This window comes from Diachasma alloeum, unplaced genomic scaffold (genome assembly GCF_001412515.2).
Source record: "Diachasma alloeum isolate Michigan unplaced genomic scaffold, Dall2.0 Dall_scaffold_00368, whole genome shotgun sequence".
Lineage (NCBI taxonomy): Eukaryota > Metazoa > Arthropoda > Insecta > Hymenoptera > Braconidae > Diachasma > Diachasma alloeum.
This window is the reverse complement of record NW_021680507.1, coordinates 923,168-941,214: the sequence shown is the minus strand read 5'-3', so window position 1 is coordinate 941,214 and position 18,047 is coordinate 923,168. Positions and strand designations below refer to the sequence as shown.

Sequence of the window (18,047 nt, the reverse complement as noted above, 5' to 3'; positions counted from 1 at the left end):
TAGATAACGGTCATGAGGTTCAAAATCAGGCTCATAAGGGTCAAAATAAGGGTCACGAGGTCAAAATAGAGCGCACGAGGGTCAGATTAAGGGTTACAAGGTTCAGTTTGAAGGTCCCGAGGGTCAAAAAAGGGTCATGAGGGTCAGAACAAAGGTCATAACGGTTAGATAACGCTCATGAGGTTCAAAATCAGACTCATAAGGATCAAAATAAGGGCCACGAGGTCAAAATAGGGCGCACGAGGGTCAAATTAAGGGTTCCAAGGTTCAGTTTAAAGATCATGAGGGTCAGAATAAGGGTCATAACGGTTAGATAACGGTCATGAGGTTCAAAATCAGGCTCATAAGGGTCAAAATAAGGATCACGAGGTCAAAATAGAGCGCACGAGAGTCAGATTAAGGGTTACAAGATTCAGTTTAAGGGTCACGAGGGGCAGAATAAAGGTTACGATGATGAAATGAAGCGTCACAGGGCTCAGATTAAGGGTCACGAGGGTCAGAATACAGGTCATGAGCGTCAGAATGAGGGTCACAAGGGTAAGATTAAGCGCCACAAGGGTCAGATTAAGAGTCATATGAGTTAGATTTAGTCTCACGAGGGATGCAATGAGGGCCACGAGGGTCAGATTAAGGGTTGCAAGGGTCCGGTTAAGGGTCATATGGGTTAGATTAAGGCTCACGAGGGCCTGAGCACCTCGAGGGTCAGATTAACGGTCACAAGGTTCAGTTTAAGGGTCACAGGGCTCAGATTAATGGTCATGAGGGTCGGGATGAGGGTCCCGAGGGTCAGTTTAAGATTAAGGGTCAGTTTAAGGGTCACGAGGGTCAGAATAAGGGTCACAACGGTCAAAATAAAGACGATTGTTGTATAAGTCCCCAGTTCCACATAATTGATAAAAATTTCCTAAAGCAACCCTATTTTCCGGTTCGAAATAGACCACAAAAATTTGATTCAATTCAAATTTTCATTTGCGAGCAACTAAATTTTCCATCGAAATAATAGTCGGATAATCGCATTAAAAAATATCCCAAGAAACGCGAGATCATTCAATTAAACCCATGACCTATTCTCCGCCGAGAACCTGCCAATGTCAATCAATATAATCTCCACTAATATTTCCACGGCCATGATGTCACCTTTGTTATCCTCCCAGGTATCTCAGATGACAGAGAATGTCCTGTGTGTCCTTCACCTGGGTGAACGTTATAATACTCGCAGACGTTAAATGAGCGCAATCAAGTGACGTCTCAACCTCTTATATTTATACATTGCACAACGGTAGTCAGCCAGAGGCACTCTCCCCGGTCTATGCGGCGTGAGAAAAAATTCAAATACCCCTTGAGTGACCTTTTTGCGTCGGATTTGCTGGTGTATGAGGTTAAATTAACAATTTCGAGAGGCGCAGTCACAGAAACTCATTCATTATGTCAAAATCAATAAATTTGGAAATTCAAACATGATCAATTATATTTGCTTAATTCAATTGTCGTGAGACGTTCATCATTAAAAAGATCGGAAAATTTCCGCTTCCAAACACTCGTCATGAACCCCTGCAGCTCAATTAGCCCCTGAGATAATTAATGCTTAATTTCATCAACAAAAACTTTGAGTTTAAATATCTCAGGAACTAATGAATTGAAATCGATCGTCATATTGAGTTTTCAACCTCAAATTTCCCTGGCTTTCTAATTAAATTATTTTTATTCACCTCCGATCATTTTCGAATTCTTCGGTTTTGTGGAAAGACTGAGATTGATGTGATTATTCTCTATTTGTTATTCTATTCCCCACAAAATCTATTCTATTCCCTCCAAAAAGTTATAAGAATCAAAACATTATGAAATATGAGTCATAAAAAACTGTTAAGTTGATTGTTTGTTATTAATTTTTTTATTTCAATTGTCGTGAGACCTTCATCATTAAAAAGATCGGAAAATTTCCGCTTCCAAACACTGGTCATGAACTCCTGCAGCTCAATTAGCCCCTGAGATAATTAATGCTTAATTTCATCAACAAAAACTTTGAGTTTAAATGTCTCAAGAACTAATGAATTGAAATTGATCGTCATATTGATTTTTCAACCTCAAATTTCCCTGGCTTTCTAATTAAATTATTTTTATTCACCTCCGATCATTTTCGAATTCTTCGGTTTTGCGGAAAGACTGAGATTGATGTGATTATTCTCTATTTGTTATTCTATTCCCCACAAAATCTATTCTATTCCCTCCAAAAAGTTATAAGAATCAAAACATTATGAAATATGAGTCATAAAAAACTGTTAAGTTGATTGTTTGTTATTAATTTTTTTATTTCAATTGTCGTGAGACCTTCATCATTAAAAAGATCGGAAAATTTCCGCTTCCAAACACTCGTCATGAACCCCTGCAGCTCAATTAGCCCCTGAGATAATTAATGCTTAATTTCATCAACAAAAACTTTGAGTTTAAATATCTCAAGAACTCATGGATTGAAATCGATTGTCATATTGAGTTTTCAACCTCAAATTTCCCTGGCTTTCTAATTAAATTATTTTTATTCACCTCCAATCATTTTCGAATTCTTCGGTTTTGTGGAAAGACTGAGATTGATGTGATTATTCTCTATTTGTTTTTCTATTCCCTTAAAAATCAATCATTACCGAGATATTCTCGTTGTTGACGAGATGGGAAAGTCGCCTGCTCTGTCCAGTTGAATTATAAAATTAATAATAAAAAAACCATGATTTCGATTCATGACTATGACGAACGGTTGACTGGTGGTCGTTTAACGGAGGTCGCTCGTAAAATACACGAATTATCTCGATGTTGCGTACGACTCAATGGACGGGGATAAGAGATGGTACATGTCGTACGATCTCCAACAAAAGGTATAGGCAAAGCCGGTTGGTTATCGTGCCGGCTTGTCGATGTTACAATAGAGTCTCGCGGGAGTTTTAATAATACAAAATGACCGAGGATCTCTTTCTTCGGGGCTGAGACTAATCGTTACTTCCGTCTCGAGTGGTTAACGACGATGAGATACTCGGTAGTTTCATTAATCGAGCGGTTAGCCGGTTCGATAAAAATCGTGATGGGGAGCTGGGTGAACTATGCTGAGAAAAATATATAATTCAACATTTACATCCAAATTTCACTATATTGAGAACCTTTAATTATGCCTTCTTGCCAAAAAGCAATACGAACGATGAGAATCATATGTCCCAATTCATCAGCTGTTACATTGTCATATTACAATAAATGATTTGCTCATGTTCTAATTCCTATCCTAACTGAATAAGATTTTAATCATAATTACAATTCAATTCCTTCTAGAACAGACTTTAGAGTGTGAATTTCTGGAATTCAATGTTTGTTGAAACTCTGGAAAAAGTGCGTGCCCACACTGTTATCAATTTTTAGTGAGTTCACACGGTAATTCAGTTAATCTGTTGTTCATCTCATCAATATAATTCCGTGCTTAGAATATTGTCATCTCGTGTTATCAGCACCAAATTAAAAATTGAAACTTCATTTGGAATATTGAGTCGCAGCTTCTTTTTATTCATATCAGAAATTTTGTATTTGGATATTAATATTATTTGTTCAAAGTGAAAAAATCGATCATCATTTTCACTATATTGCATTCAGATTCTCCTATCCTTGACGTCAAAAATGTGAGACAATCTCATAATTCTAACTGTTAATTCTAATCAACTTTGTTCGAAGAAAACCTTAGTGCACGCGATATTAAGAAAGTTGAATTATTCTATTTTCCTCTGACTTAAATGATTTGGAAAATTATGATTCGTTTATTCATATTCATATTTAAAAACCCCCACACTCAATGAGTCCCTGAAATAATTAGTGCTTAATTTCAACAACAAAAACTTTGATTTTAAATATCTGAAGAACTAATGTATTAAAATCAATCGTTATATTGTATTTTCAACCTCAAATTTCCCTGGCTTTCCAATTAAATTATTTTTATCCACCTCCAATCGTTTCCCAATTTTTCGTTATTGCTGAAAAATTGACTTTTAGGTGATTATTTCATATTTACCATTCCATTCCTTCCAAAATCAATAATTACCAAAAAATCTTCCTTTATTACCGAATTATAAAATGAATTTTAAAAAACCATCACTTGAAAATTTTCCCAAAATACACGTTCCCGTGTGGATTTATATCATTCCCACAATTTCCAAAATGAGAAACCCTTTTCCATTTGTCATTCCGGCCCATTCGATTCCGCTGCGAACGTCAAAATTCCCATGATAAATCGTGCGTATCACCCTGATTGGCTCGATTCAACATCTCAGAAACGAATAAATGATAAAAAACGAACGATAACCCGGTGGACAAAGCGGCATCATCTCCGTGTGCGGCATCAGTCTCCTCTCCCGCGTCATTTGGCTGCCTTGGAGTTACACGCTGCAGTCGTTCGTATAAATATCCGTAAATGTCTGTTGTCCACGGTAAATACGATGGGGGCAGGCTATGGCTATTAATCAAATGATGCTGCAGGCCATCACACATACAACTGGCGGATGATGTAACGGTAAAAAGTCTTGCCTCCTTCAACGTTTGCAATTGGTTTTATCACATTTTGTGGTTGATTTTTTTTTCCACACGGTTCTAATGATATTTACGTCTTTTTACAATGACTAACGTTTCACGGCCACCGAGTTATCGAGAGAAACAGGATTCTGCGGCTGATCTCATGGGTTTTGCGAAATTTCTGAATGATGAGATGTTTTATTGCCGGTGAGAGGAGATTCTATCGGAATTTATTCATCGACTGGCTTTCCCTGTTGATAATGATCATGTCGATATTTTCCGATGGGTGTCTGAGATTTTTTTTGTGACATTTGTCTTCTTGCATTTGTTTTCTTTTTCATGAGTTCATGTTTTGGACTCTATTCAGCTGTAGGCATAAATCGGAGCCAATTAATTTACGTTTAATTACTTTTAAAATAATTTGAAAGGAATTAATTTTTCATAATTTAATTTTAACCACATATGACCCCCATAATCTTTATTCTGACCCTTAATCTGGCTGTGTAACCCTTAATCTGTTTCTCACGACCCTTAATCTGACCCTCGTGACTCTTAATCTATCCCTCGTGACCCTTATTTTGACCCTTATGACTCTTAATCTAACCTTGTGACCCTTAATCTCACCCTTGTGGCTCTTAATTCGACCCTCGTGACCCTTATTTTGACCCTGATGGCTCTTAATCTGACCTTGTGACCCTTAATCTGACCCCTATAATCCTTAAACCACCCCTCATGATTTTTATTCTGACCCTCATGACCATTAATTTGAACTTCGTGACCCTTATTTTCACCCTTGTGACCCTTAAATGTGGAGTCTTAATTTCGAGTACCGAATTTTTATCACCAGAAGTCATTTTTGATTTTTATAATATAGAGAGATATGTAATAGCTAAACTAAGCGGCAAAAAAAGGACAGATTTCTCATTTTTTGAGTGAAGGGTTATATAGATTAGATGGAAAAATTTCCGACTCCAAATGCTAGTCACAAACTATTGTAAACGCAATAGGTGCGGAGATAATGAGAAGAAAGATTTCTCAAAAATTTTCAAAATTCCTCAAATTTTGGATTTTTAGGTATTTTTTGTTTTTATGCAAACACATTTTTTTACATTCTTTCCTTAATTGAAATTGATAATGTCGTGCTTTCAGAAGTGAGATAATTTTTGTTCAGCTTGGATAACATCTGAATTATGGTAATTTTATGTAAACAATAATTACGTCTTTAAAATAATTACACGTCTGTAATTATGGGAGTAATTATACACCGCATTGTTCACCGCCTTCCCACATTCTAAACACTATAAAAACAATTACCATGTGACTGACTTTGTAATTATCCGTTTTACCCCGTAAAAGTGAGGTTTTCCATATGAATATTTTTGACTTCGGAAATCGTGATTTTGGGGTTGACCGATCGAAAGCCAGAGAAATTTTCGGTTGAGAACTCTGTGTGACGATCTTTATCAAAATTTTCATTAACATTTTTTTTCAATTTTTTAAAAATAATCAGCTAAAAAATGAATTTATATTTCGATACGACGAGACGGAATTTTGACGAGTGTGAAGTTGGCGGTCCGAGACGAAGCCGAGGGCTGCTAATCACACGAACTGAAAATTCCCGTCTTACCTGTCGAACTAGTATATTTCGTTACGAGTGCGGAAAAGTGTTTTTTGGCTCGTGGGAGGTTTATAGCACGAGCCGAAGGCGAGAAACACTTTTCCCACGAGTATCGAACAATATTTTTCATCACGCTGTGACGAAAAGTGAACTTTTCGGCACGCTCCGAGTGCCTAAAAGTCCAATTTCCGCCACATTGTGATGAAAAATATTGTTCGTAACTCGTGAAAAAATGTTTTTTAGCTCGTGGGATTATATCACTCGCCTTCGGNGGTGACAGGCCGCCATTTGTCACCGTAAATCAGATACATTTTTCAATGCCTTGTTATTCAACTTATTCTGAATATAAATTGAAAATGCTCTGCTCTACGCTGTGCGAAAAAACAACTTTTTAGGCACGCTTTGCGTGCCTAAAACGTCTCTTTTCCACACATTTTGATGAAATAGTATATTTTGTTACGAGTGCGGAAAAGTGTTTTTTGGCTCGTGGGAGGTTTATAGCACGAGCCGAAGGCGAGAAACACTTTTCCCACGAGTATCGAACAATATTTTTCATCACGCTGTGACGAAAAGTGAACTTTTCGGCACGCTCCGAGTGCCTAAAAGTCCAATTTCCGCCACATTGTGATGAAAAATATTGTTCGTAACTCGTGAAAAAATGTTTTTTAGCTCGTGGGATTATATCACTCGCCTTCGGCTCGTGATATAAACCTCTCACTCGCCAAAAAACACTTTTTTGCACTCGTTACGAAATATACTATTTCATCACAATGTGTGGAAAAGGGACGTTTTAGGCACGCAAAGCGTGCCTAAAAAGTTACTTTTTCGCACAGCGTGATGAAAATACTATTTCGGCCTAGAACGAAATATACTATTTCGTCACAAGGCCGAAAAAAACTTTTCCGACGAGTGTGAGGGTTGAATCAATTTTTCTTCACAATGTCCGTGAACGGCGTTTCACACTTTCGTGCCGCACCCCACAATTTAATCTCTCTCTCTTCCAGCGGTCTGCAAGGAGGGTTGTCACCCGATTCACGGTCACTGCAACGTCTCCGGCGAATGTAAATGCCGTCACGGCTGGAGGGGTGAGCTGTGCGACCAGTGCACCCCCTACCCCGGCTGCAAGCACGGCTACTGCAACGGCTCGAGTTGGCAGTGCATCTGCGACACCAATTGGGGCGGAATTCTCTGCGACCAGGACCTCAACTACTGCGGTACCCACGAGCCGTGTCAAAATGGCGGCACCTGCGAGAACACAGCGCCAGATCAGTACCGCTGCACCTGCCCCGACGGCTTCTCCGGGCCGACCTGCGAGAAGGTCGACAATCCCTGCGCCTCGAACCCCTGCCTGAACGGCGCCACATGCCGAGAAATCGGCGAGTCGGCCGAGTGCGACTGCGCGCCGGGCTTCTCGGGGCCATTTTGCGCTACTGATGTCGACGAGTGCGCCTCCCAGCCGTGTCAAAATGGCGGCATTTGCGTCGACGGCAAGAACGAATTCACCTGCAATTGCCCCTCGGCATGGCAGGGAACTCTCTGCCAGTTCGATGTGGATGAGTGCGCGCTTGTGGAGTCACCGTGCAAGAACTCGATAACCTGCGTCAATCTCGCTGGAGACTATGGGTAATTAATGCGAATGCTGAATCACTTGATCACTGCAAGTTTTCAGCCTTGAGACCAGGGACAGGTGGATCGATTTTTCTTACTGGGGGACTTACGAAGACATTTGCAAATCATTGGAGATGAGAACGGCGGGTTCATGGGAATGGGGGGAGCTGCACTGGTAGAAATTTCTTTAAATTTTAGTCGCAGCATCGTCTGGATTTTCGATTTTTGGAGGTTGAAGTCAATTTGAAATGAAAGCTTGAATTTCTAAATTAATCGTGAAAACTCAAGTCGATCTAGTCCTTAGCTGAGTTTTCGAGGAATATCTTCGAATCTAAGGGAGATAACGAAATTATCGTAATGATCTTTTTTATAGCACTCAACTCGCTCTACAAAAAAGGTTATAACAAAAATTTTGCTATCTCCCTTAGATTTCGATGTATTCATTGAAAAGTGGAGAATAGTCAAAATCGACTTGAACCGCTTCGCTACTGAATTGAACATCACGTACAATTCAATTTTCAATAGATTGAGAATTCAGAAAGGCCGTTACCTGAATTTTCAAAACTTTCAAGGTTCTTCAGTGCCGCATGCACCCGAAAATCGAAAATTACTTGAATATTCGAGAAATGAAATTCGTCAATGAAGAAAAATACAGAAATTTCATGTAACTTTGTCGTTGTTAAAATTTCGGAGCTTTTTCACTTGAAATTTCAAGAGTAATTTTCTAACAGTGTGAGGTTGTTGTTCTGTGAGGAATATTCTTCATGGGATTCCACGACTTTTATTCCCCGAAAAAATTTCTCCGACAAAACTTCCCCCCCAAAATTTCCTCGTGCCATTTTTTCGTCAAGTCACGTGCTAACGCTAATCCACCCCCCCTCCCCCCATTTCCTTCCAATTTCCGCAATTTAATTCATTTACGAAGATGAGAGAAATTATTCAGTATTAAATTTCAATAACAATCCTCAATGAGAAATACGATTTAAAAAAAAAATGCTTCACAATTTAATTCATTTACGAAGACGAGAGAAATTATTCAGTATTTAATTTCAATAACAATCCTCAATGAGAAATACGATTTTGAAAAAAAAAACGCTTCACTGAAGTAAATAAATATTTGGCAAAAATATATTTTTTCCTCAGTGTATAGAGATTTTGATGTTCGATTGAAACGAGTTATTTTAGACTTCAATGCAAATGATTATATCGTATATCACACCTCCTTCTCAATAATTTTCGAAAAATTGTAAAAAAATCTTTCCGCTGATCTTTGTTACCAGAATTAATTGCAGAAATGTAAAGAAATTTTAAGGAAAAAATGTCAAGAAGGAAAGGGCGAGGAGCAAATGGCACNGGGGGGGGGGGAATTCCCAGGAAATTTTATCGGCGAAATTTTGTCAGAGAAAAAAAACGCGCCACCCTCCCTCAGCCGTCACCTCCCCCTCTCGAAAATCGTCCACCCGACCCCCCCCCCATCGCCCCCAATTCTCACCCCCTTATTCTTCCCTTCCAGCTGCCGCTGCCGCAGTGGCTTCACCGGCAAGAACTGCACGAAGAACATAAACGACTGCGTGGGCCAGTGCCAGCACGGCGCCCTCTGCATAGACCTGGTGAACGACTACCACTGCTCCTGCACGCCGGGCTACTCCGGCAAGGACTGCGACGTCGACATAGACGAGTGTGCGTCGAAGCCCTGCCAGAACGGCGGCGACTGCCGCGACCTGGTGAACGCTTACGAGTGCGTCTGCCCAGTGGGTTACACCGGTTTCCAGTGCGAGATAGACCGGGACCACTGCAGCCCGAACCCCTGCAGGAACTCGGCGCCCTGCTTCAACACCCAAACGGACTACTACTGCCACTGCCCCGAGCAGTGGCAGGGGAAAAACTGTTCGGAGCCTGCGCTGCACAACCCGCAGTATCGTCTCGACGACGGTAACCTGGGATGCGGCAGCGAGGGTACGCCCTGCGGAGGTCGTGGCACCTGTTCCGGGGGTATCTGCATCTGCGACCCGGGCTACACCGGCCAACACTGCCACGAGAACATCAACGACTGCAGGGGCAGCCCCTGCCTGAACGGTGGCACCTGCGTTGATTTGGTGAACAGTTTTCAGTGCATCTGCAGGGAGGGCTGGACGGGCGACCTCTGCGACGAGGACGTCGACGAGTGCCTGGACTCCCCCTGCCGCAACAACGGCACCTGCGTCGACGCAATCGCTGATTTTACGTGCACCTGCCGCGGGGGCTGGAAGGGCAAGACCTGCACCCTGCGCGGCGGCCACTGCGAGCCCCTGACCTGCCGTCACGGTGGCACCTGCGAGGACCGCGGCGACGGTTTCACCTGCCACTGCCCCGCAGGCTGGGAGGGCGCCGCCTGTCACATTGCCTCACCTGCGTGCGCCTCCTCCCCCTGCGAAAATGGGGCCACCTGCGTGAACACTGCTGATGGAAACTACAGGTGCATCTGCAGGGAGGGCTTCGAGGGGCCCAACTGCCGGCGTGACGTCGACGACTGCAAGCCCCTGCCCTGCCTCAACGGCGGCCGCTGCGTCGACGGCGTCAACTGGTTCAGGTGCGAGTGCGCAGCTGGCTTCACCGGGCCCGACTGCCGGATCAACGTCAACGAGTGCGCCAGTGATCCCTGTCTGTTCGGGGCGACCTGCGTCGACGGAATTGCCTCGTACTCCTGCGTGTGCCCAACCGGCAGAACTGGCAGCCACTGCGAAATCGGAAATCCCGGCAGCGCAGGGTGTCCTTCACCCCCCTGGGACGACGACTGCAATGTCTGCGAGTGCCGGAACAACAAGAACCAGTGCAGCAATGTCTGGTGCGGCCAGGGGAACTGTTTGAATGGGACTTCGTGTCTGGCGCACGAGGTCTGCGTTCCGTCGCCAGGTGAGTCCTGCTTGTCGCCCCCCTGCGCTGCATGGGGTGAGTGCAGGCCCATTGAAAGTGGCAGGAGGGTCGGCCCACCGGCCCTGCCAGCGCCGCCCAGCTGCTGGCCAGGCCAGGCGGAGACAGGTCCCACCTGCGCAAGGCTCACCATTCTGCTCAGGAGGGACACACTCTTGCCTGGGACCTCGGTGGAGTTCCTGTGCCGCAGCTTTCGCAGGCTTCTCGCCGATCCACGGCGGCCGCAGTCTGTCGTTATGCTGTGCGATCTCAAGAGTGGGGACAATGACACCATCGAGGTGACGATTTTCTCGGAAGCTGCTGGCGACGCTGCCAAGGATCTGGGGGAGAGCCTCAGCAGGCCCCTGAGCAGACCCTTGGCCCTTGCCTCCGTTCTCGAGGTCAAGGTCGAGACCACGAGGCTCACTGGGGGCGGGGAGGGGGGCTCTGGGGCTGGTGGTGGGGGGTATGTGGNTATGTGGCGGCACTAGGGGGGGTCGTGACGACGGTGCTGCTGCTGGGGATTCTTGGGGGGCTCTGGTACCTCAGGGGCAGGAGGAGGGCTGGCATGAGTGCAGCCACCACCAGTGAGACTTCTCTGCACAGACACAGGAGTGATCTCGATGAGAAGTCGAATAATCTGCAGAATGAGGAGAACCTCAGGAGGTATGCCAATCCTCTCAAGGATCAGGACGCCGAGCCCAGGGTCAGCGTTGTCAGGCCACTCAGTGGGATGAGCCTCGGGGGCATTGGGGGCACTGAGGAGAGCTTGGAGATGGTGTCCGAGGAGGGACGGCACAGGCTACCGCCGCTGTATAAACCTACTAGTGCGGAGGCAAGGAATAATACCGCGAGTTTCAGCTATGAGGAGAGCCTGCATAAGCCGTACAGCAAGCCCAGGTTACAGGAACCCGGGTACTCGCATCAGCAGCCAGGGACTAGCGCCGGGGTGGGACCCAGGCAGGTGCTCACTGTACATGTGTAGGGGGGGGACGTTTTGAGGGTAGTAGGATGGAGTTTTTAGGGGTGGGGCAGAACGGGATGGGAGGGGGTTAGGTGGGGAGGTGGGAGAATTTCCGGTTCCAAACCCTGGTGTTGAATGGTTTTATGTTGGGGGGATCCTGAGATAATTGAGGCAACTTTTTTATAAGAGAATTTTCGATCGGCGATTTCGCGGGAACGGGTGGGGGTAGAGGGGCGTGTGACCAGTGGTTGGAAGCGGAAATTTTCCGGGCTCGGCGGTGGGACTGGTTTCGTCCGGAAATTTTGAGATTTTGAAATTTTTTTGAATTTTAGTCCGTTCAACTGCAGATTTACACTCAAAACATTCTCTCGCTGTTTGAATATTTTTTATTCCGAGTTCAAATGGGTGATAAAGAGAGCCTGGTGTTGAAGTCGAGGGACTGAGACGTGAGGGTTCATGACTTTAAATAGCCATGTGACATTAGATGATACAAAATGTTATAATTAAAAGAGATATATACATAAAAAAAAATTATATTGTAGAAAAGTGTGAGTGAGAGATGAGAATTATGGTAGAAACTAGGGAGAGAGAGGATACAATAAATGAGGGAACGCAATTTCTACTTTAATGAGAGGACTCGTGTCATTGTGGCGAGAGTCACGTATGACTCATGGACAAATCCCGTTTCTTTTTTTTTCCTTCTTTTTATTTCGGTTTTTATGGGGATTCGCTTTTTGTGCTCAAGTGCGTCTTACATCTCTCTCTTTGCGAATTAATGCGAAAGCCTCTCGACAATTGAGAGAACGTAAAATTTTTTTCATTTCGAGTAATACGAGGAATTAAATTCGATGATTATGGAAACGTGACAATAAATTGAATAACACGACGATTATAATTAATGATAATGACAAGTTGTTATCTCTTGTACATATGTACATAAATCGTACTTATTAATAATTCTTTTTTCATTCGTCTTCCTCGTGTTTTCAATCCCAAGGGGCAAAACTTATCATTAGGACTTGATTTTTTTCAGAATAACACAGAAGACATTTTCCGACATTCGTTTTTGTTAATTATCTCGAGAAGGAGTGGACTTGGGAAAAAAACTCAAAAAACATTTTTCGTCGGAAATTCAATTCCCCGCAAAAAATGTTCTCTGACATTTTCTCCTCAAGCCCCTCGCTATCGAGATAATCCCATTGTTAGGAAATGTGTGTGTTTTTAATCGACAATTCTACCACCAATTTTCATAAATAAAAATACTGGATAAGATAAGAGCTAATGTACCGTATCTACAAATTGTGATACTGCCTGCGATGAAAAATGAATCGTAAAATAATCCTCAACCGTTTGAAAAAAGTGAAATGTAAATTTTATCGATGATGAGACATTTTTGAATAAATAACTTAGGCAGTTCGGTGCGTCTATTCGCGACAAAACATTGTGATAATCATGTACGAAGACATCATAACGTCACATCACACGTATAAGTATCGTTTAATACACCATCTCCCCCCCCCCTTCCCCCCTAATTTCATTTTATGGAAATATCTGTACTTTGTTTTTATGTATTTCTATTAATAATAATTCTTTTATTTAAATACAAGACAAGATATTTACGACAGGTTTTTTACAGCCTAAGGGGTGATTATTGTAATGCACTTGCGATGGATAGAGAATGATAAATAAATATGTACTGTATATTATAATTATGAGGATATTATGATAGGAGTAAATGATATATGTAAATGGGTAATGCTATTTGATACTCGTCCATTTGAGAGAGATGTGTCTCGGGGGTATGTTGGAGACCATTTTATTTGTATATAAACACGAGAGACTCATTAATATTTCGAATTTACGATTTTTTAATTATTTACAAAATGAAGGAGGAACGAATGTGCAATTTTTTTTAATTAGATGAACGCCTCGGTTTAAACGTCGACAATTCTTTCATTATATTTTTCTGTAATTCTGGTAGTGAATAGGTTTCGTAATGTTTCTTATATGTTTTAAAATATGAGGAATAAAAAGTAAATAAATATTGAAGTGTTTTGTGGTGTTTTTTTATTTATTTTGGGGGGAGTGGGGTCGATGGTCCCTGGTTCGATGACGTTTCGAAAGACATTTCGTTTTGAGATTTCTTTTTCTTAATTAGTTTTTGGGGGGAGGGTTTTTTGAATTATTGTTTGGGAATTGACGGTTTGATTGATCTGATTATATCATTAATTAGGGGTTTTAGGTGACAGTTGAAGAAAAAAGTCTTGATATTTTTGCATAAAAGATGTTCCATGAATTAATGACTCTTGAATTATTTCTTTAATGAGCGATTTTGGGGAGAATTCCTTTGAAAATTTTACGAGAAAAATGTATCTTGATTTTTTTTTTATTGAAATTATTTGTTACCAATCTCGAAAACAAGTGGGAAATTGCTCTTGGATTGCATATTGTACAGTTTTTTTTGCTAATAAATTAGCAATACACTTCCGAATGATTATTTTGCACATCACTTCCTTCTATCATGCATAATTTATTGTTTATTTCATTTTATTAAATTGAATAAGATTTCTTTTCAACTAATTTTGTCAGATTTTCAACTCAGTTGAATGTTATCATCATCATTATTCTTATTATCCCTTTCTTCTACACAACCGATTGTCTTTTTTACAGTTCTATCTCTCCCCTCAACCCTTCGATAAAATGTTAATAGACAAATTTTATTTACACTTATTTGAACGAATTTGAAACATCACATTTGAAGAAACCATCAGAAAGCTCACTTTCAGGGAAATTCATGAAAAATTCGAAATTTTCAACAATCATCATAAAAATCAAATCAACCAATATAGCTATCGTAATCATCTTTTAACTTCGACTTAATGGCATTAAAACAAACATTTAAAGCTATGATTGAATTCATTTGAAGCACGATATTCAAAGATATCCCCGGAATTCTGATTTTAAAAAAATACAAAATTTTTGCAAATTTTCAAATAAATCAAAATAACGATTATTGCTATCGCCTTCATCTTCGAACTCGGTCAAAAGGACATCCAAACAAATTTGTTAAGCCATCATTCAATCAATTCAGAACATTTTTTGTGTTATCGTGGGACAACTGATTTTCGAAAAAATTCGAAAATTACAAAACTCCAAGAAAAAGTCTTGACATTTTTTTTTTTAATTAATCGATGAGATTTTCTAATTTTCAGAAACGTTTTTCCAATAGAAAGTTCAATCTTCCTAAAATGTTATTCGTTATTTTAATTATTTATCCCCGAATCCACTATCAATTGAAAAATTTATTAAATACTTCGTCAACAATTTGAAAAAAATGTCAAAAAAGTATTTTTCCCCTCATAAATTAAATATCAAGTTCAACACACTCCATTTTTCTTAAAACGAATTAATGAGAATTGTTTTGTTTTGTCATAAAATCCGGATCCTAATTTTCAGAAGTTTTCCCAATAGAAAGTTCAATTTTCCTAAAATGTTATTCGTTATTTTAATTATTTATCCCCGAATCCACTATCAATTGAAAAATTTATTAAATACTTCGTCAACAATTTGAAAAAAATGTCAAAAAAGTATTTTTCCCCTCATAAATTAAATATCAAGTTCAACACACTCCATTTTTCTTAAAACGAATTAATGAGAATTGTTTTGTTTTGTCATAAAATCCGGATCCTAATTTTCAGAAGTTTTCCCAATAGAAAGTTCAATTTTCCTAAAATGTTATTCGTTATTTTAATTATTTATCCCCGAATCCACTATCAATTGAAAAATTTATTAAATACTTCGTCAACAATTTGAAAAAAATGTCAAAAAAGTATTTTTCCCCTCATAAATTAAATATCAAGTTCAACACACTCCATTTTTCTTAAAACGAATTAATGAGAATTGTTTTGTTTTGTCATAAAATCCGGATCCTAATTTTCAGAAGTTTTCCCAATAGAAAGTTCAATTTTCCTAAAATGTTATTCGTTATTTTAATTATTTATCCCCGAATCCACTATCAATTGAAAAATTTATTAAATACTTCGTCAACAATTTGAAAAAAATGTCAAAAAAGTATTTTTCCCCTCATAAATTAAATATCAAGTTCAACATACTCCATTTTTCTTAAAACGAATTAATGAGAATTGTTTTGTTTTGTCATAAAATCCGGATCCTAATTTTCAGAAAAGTTTTCCCAATAGAAAGGTCAATCTTCCTAAAATGTTATTCGTTATTTTAATTATTTATTCCTGAATCCACTATCAATTGAAAATTTCATTAAATACTTCGTCAAAAATGTCAAAGAAATGTCAAAAAAGTATTTTTTCCCTTCACAAATTAAATATCAAGTTCAACACACTCCAGTTTCCTTAAAACCGAATTAATGAGAATTGTTTTGTTTTGTCATAAAATCCGGAAATGTTGTCGACAGAGACAATTCTCCAGAAAAGGGCTCAACCCTCGGCAATCTGTCGACCTCATGCAACTCGCTGTTGAATTCAAATCACAGAGATCGCGGAATCTCGGAAAACGTGATTTCCGGGTGAGACAGGGAGAGGGAGAATGAGGAGAAAAATAAAAATCAACAATAAAACCGAGAATAGAGGTGAGTTGGAGCGGTGCAGGGATAAAAGGAGACAAGGCGGAGGTTCAAGTGTGGGCACGTAGTTGGTGCAGTACTTGGGTTATTGCACGTGAATGGGTCGCTTAGGGGACATCACAGCGTTACATGGTTGCGCTTGAAAGAGACGAATTCATAGTCAGGGTGGGAATGGTCTTGTCTCGTCAAGGGACGCTGACTTGTGCAAAACAGAAACGGGAATCAACGCCTAATTAACAACAATTTCCCTATTTTTTAATTTCAAAATCCAAAATTTGATTTTTAAATGGAATTTTTGAATTTGCCATTTTTTAATTCAAAAATCCGAAATTTAGGTTTTGAATTTGCCATTTTGAAATTAAAAAATCTAAAATTTGATTTTTAAATGGAATTTTTGAATTCGCCATTTTGGAATTAATAAATCCAAAATTTGATTTTTAAATGGAATTTTTGAATTTGCCATTTTTTAATTCAAAAATCCGAAATTTAGGTTTTGAATTTGCCATTTTGAAATTGAAAAATCTAAAATTTGATTTTTAAATGGATTTTTTGAATTCGCCATTTTGGAATTAATAAATCCAAAATTTGATTTTTAAATGGAATTTTTGAATTTGCCATTTTTTAATTCAAAAATCCGAAATTTAGGTTTTGAATTTGCCATTTTTTAATTCAAAAATCCGAAATTTAGGTTTTGAATTTGCCATTTTTTAATTCAAAAATCCGAAATTTAGGTTTTGAATTTGCCATTTTTTAATTCAAAAATCCGAAATTTAGGTTTTGAATTTGCCATTTTTTAATTCAAAAATCCGAAATTTAGGTTTTGAAGTTGCCATTTTGAAATTGAAAAATCTAAAATTTGATTTTTAAATGGAATTTTTGAATTCGCCATTTTGGAATTAATAAATCCAAAATTTGATTTTTAAATGGAATTTTTGAATTTGCCAAAATTTAATTTACAATAGGGTAAAATGGTATTCCAAATGATTCCTGTTTTTAATTCATTGAGACAAAAAAATTTATTCCAATTTCTTCTGTCACTTCCCATGAGGAGTTAGTGTTTTGTTATCCACCATGGAAAATGACAGCTAATAGATAATTAGCCACAGCAAATCAGATATTTGTAATTTCCACTTTTTTCAACTCATTCTGAATCCCAATTAAAAACGCTCTTTGAAAAAGTTCAGAATTTTTTCTATTTTTTTTTATCACTCCATCATAATTTTTGGGAATTCCTACATGATGTACCACTCAATTAACAATTTTGCATTAAGAAACATAAAAAAAATCCAAATAACATCCGAAAGATAGTACACCCGGGCCTTAAAGAAAAAAAAAGCGAAGAAAAATGCGCATGATTATAATGCGGTTGTTTTCTCACGGTAGTATTTAGTCACAGTAGTATTTAATGGCAGTCCGCATCCAAAATCGTCCATCCCACCTGATTTCCCCCTTCGAATTACGCAAACCGAGAATAAACTCCTAAACGCCCATTAAAAGTGTCCCCATAATCGTTAATAGACCATCTCCCCCCCGGAATTACAATACAATGGCGTAAGTATGACCACTTGAGGAACGGCCAAATGAGTCACACTCACCTCGTGTGAACGTCGCCTTTCATCTCCGATCAACCAGGACATCACCCCGTGATTAACAGATGAAGTCCAAAAAAAATTCAAGTATTCCTAAGGGACACGTGTGATTAATACCTCGGTGATTAAGGGGAAGAATCACGCAATTTAGCTTTCAAATGTAGCGTGATTCGCCAGTTTTATCAAGACCATGTGCTCGGAACATGCTGAAGGACAAGAGCCTGACACATTGCGGAAGATATTTAA

At 39.6% G+C, this 18,047-nt stretch overlaps 1 protein-coding gene across 1 annotated transcript in view; it reads left to right on the top strand.

Moving 5' to 3' along the window:
* The window catches only part of LOC107041558 (protein jagged-1), a 64,534-nt gene extending 52,898 nt beyond the window's left edge, over window positions 1–11,636 (top strand). Inside the window, 3 exon segments of the mRNA XM_015262162.1 lie at window positions 7,159–7,777; window positions 9,276–11,121; window positions 11,124–11,636. Coding sequence (XP_015117648.1) covers window positions 7,159–7,777; window positions 9,276–11,121; window positions 11,124–11,636 — 2,978 coding nt within the window.
* The last annotated feature ends 6,411 nt before the right edge of the window (window positions 11,637–18,047 follow it).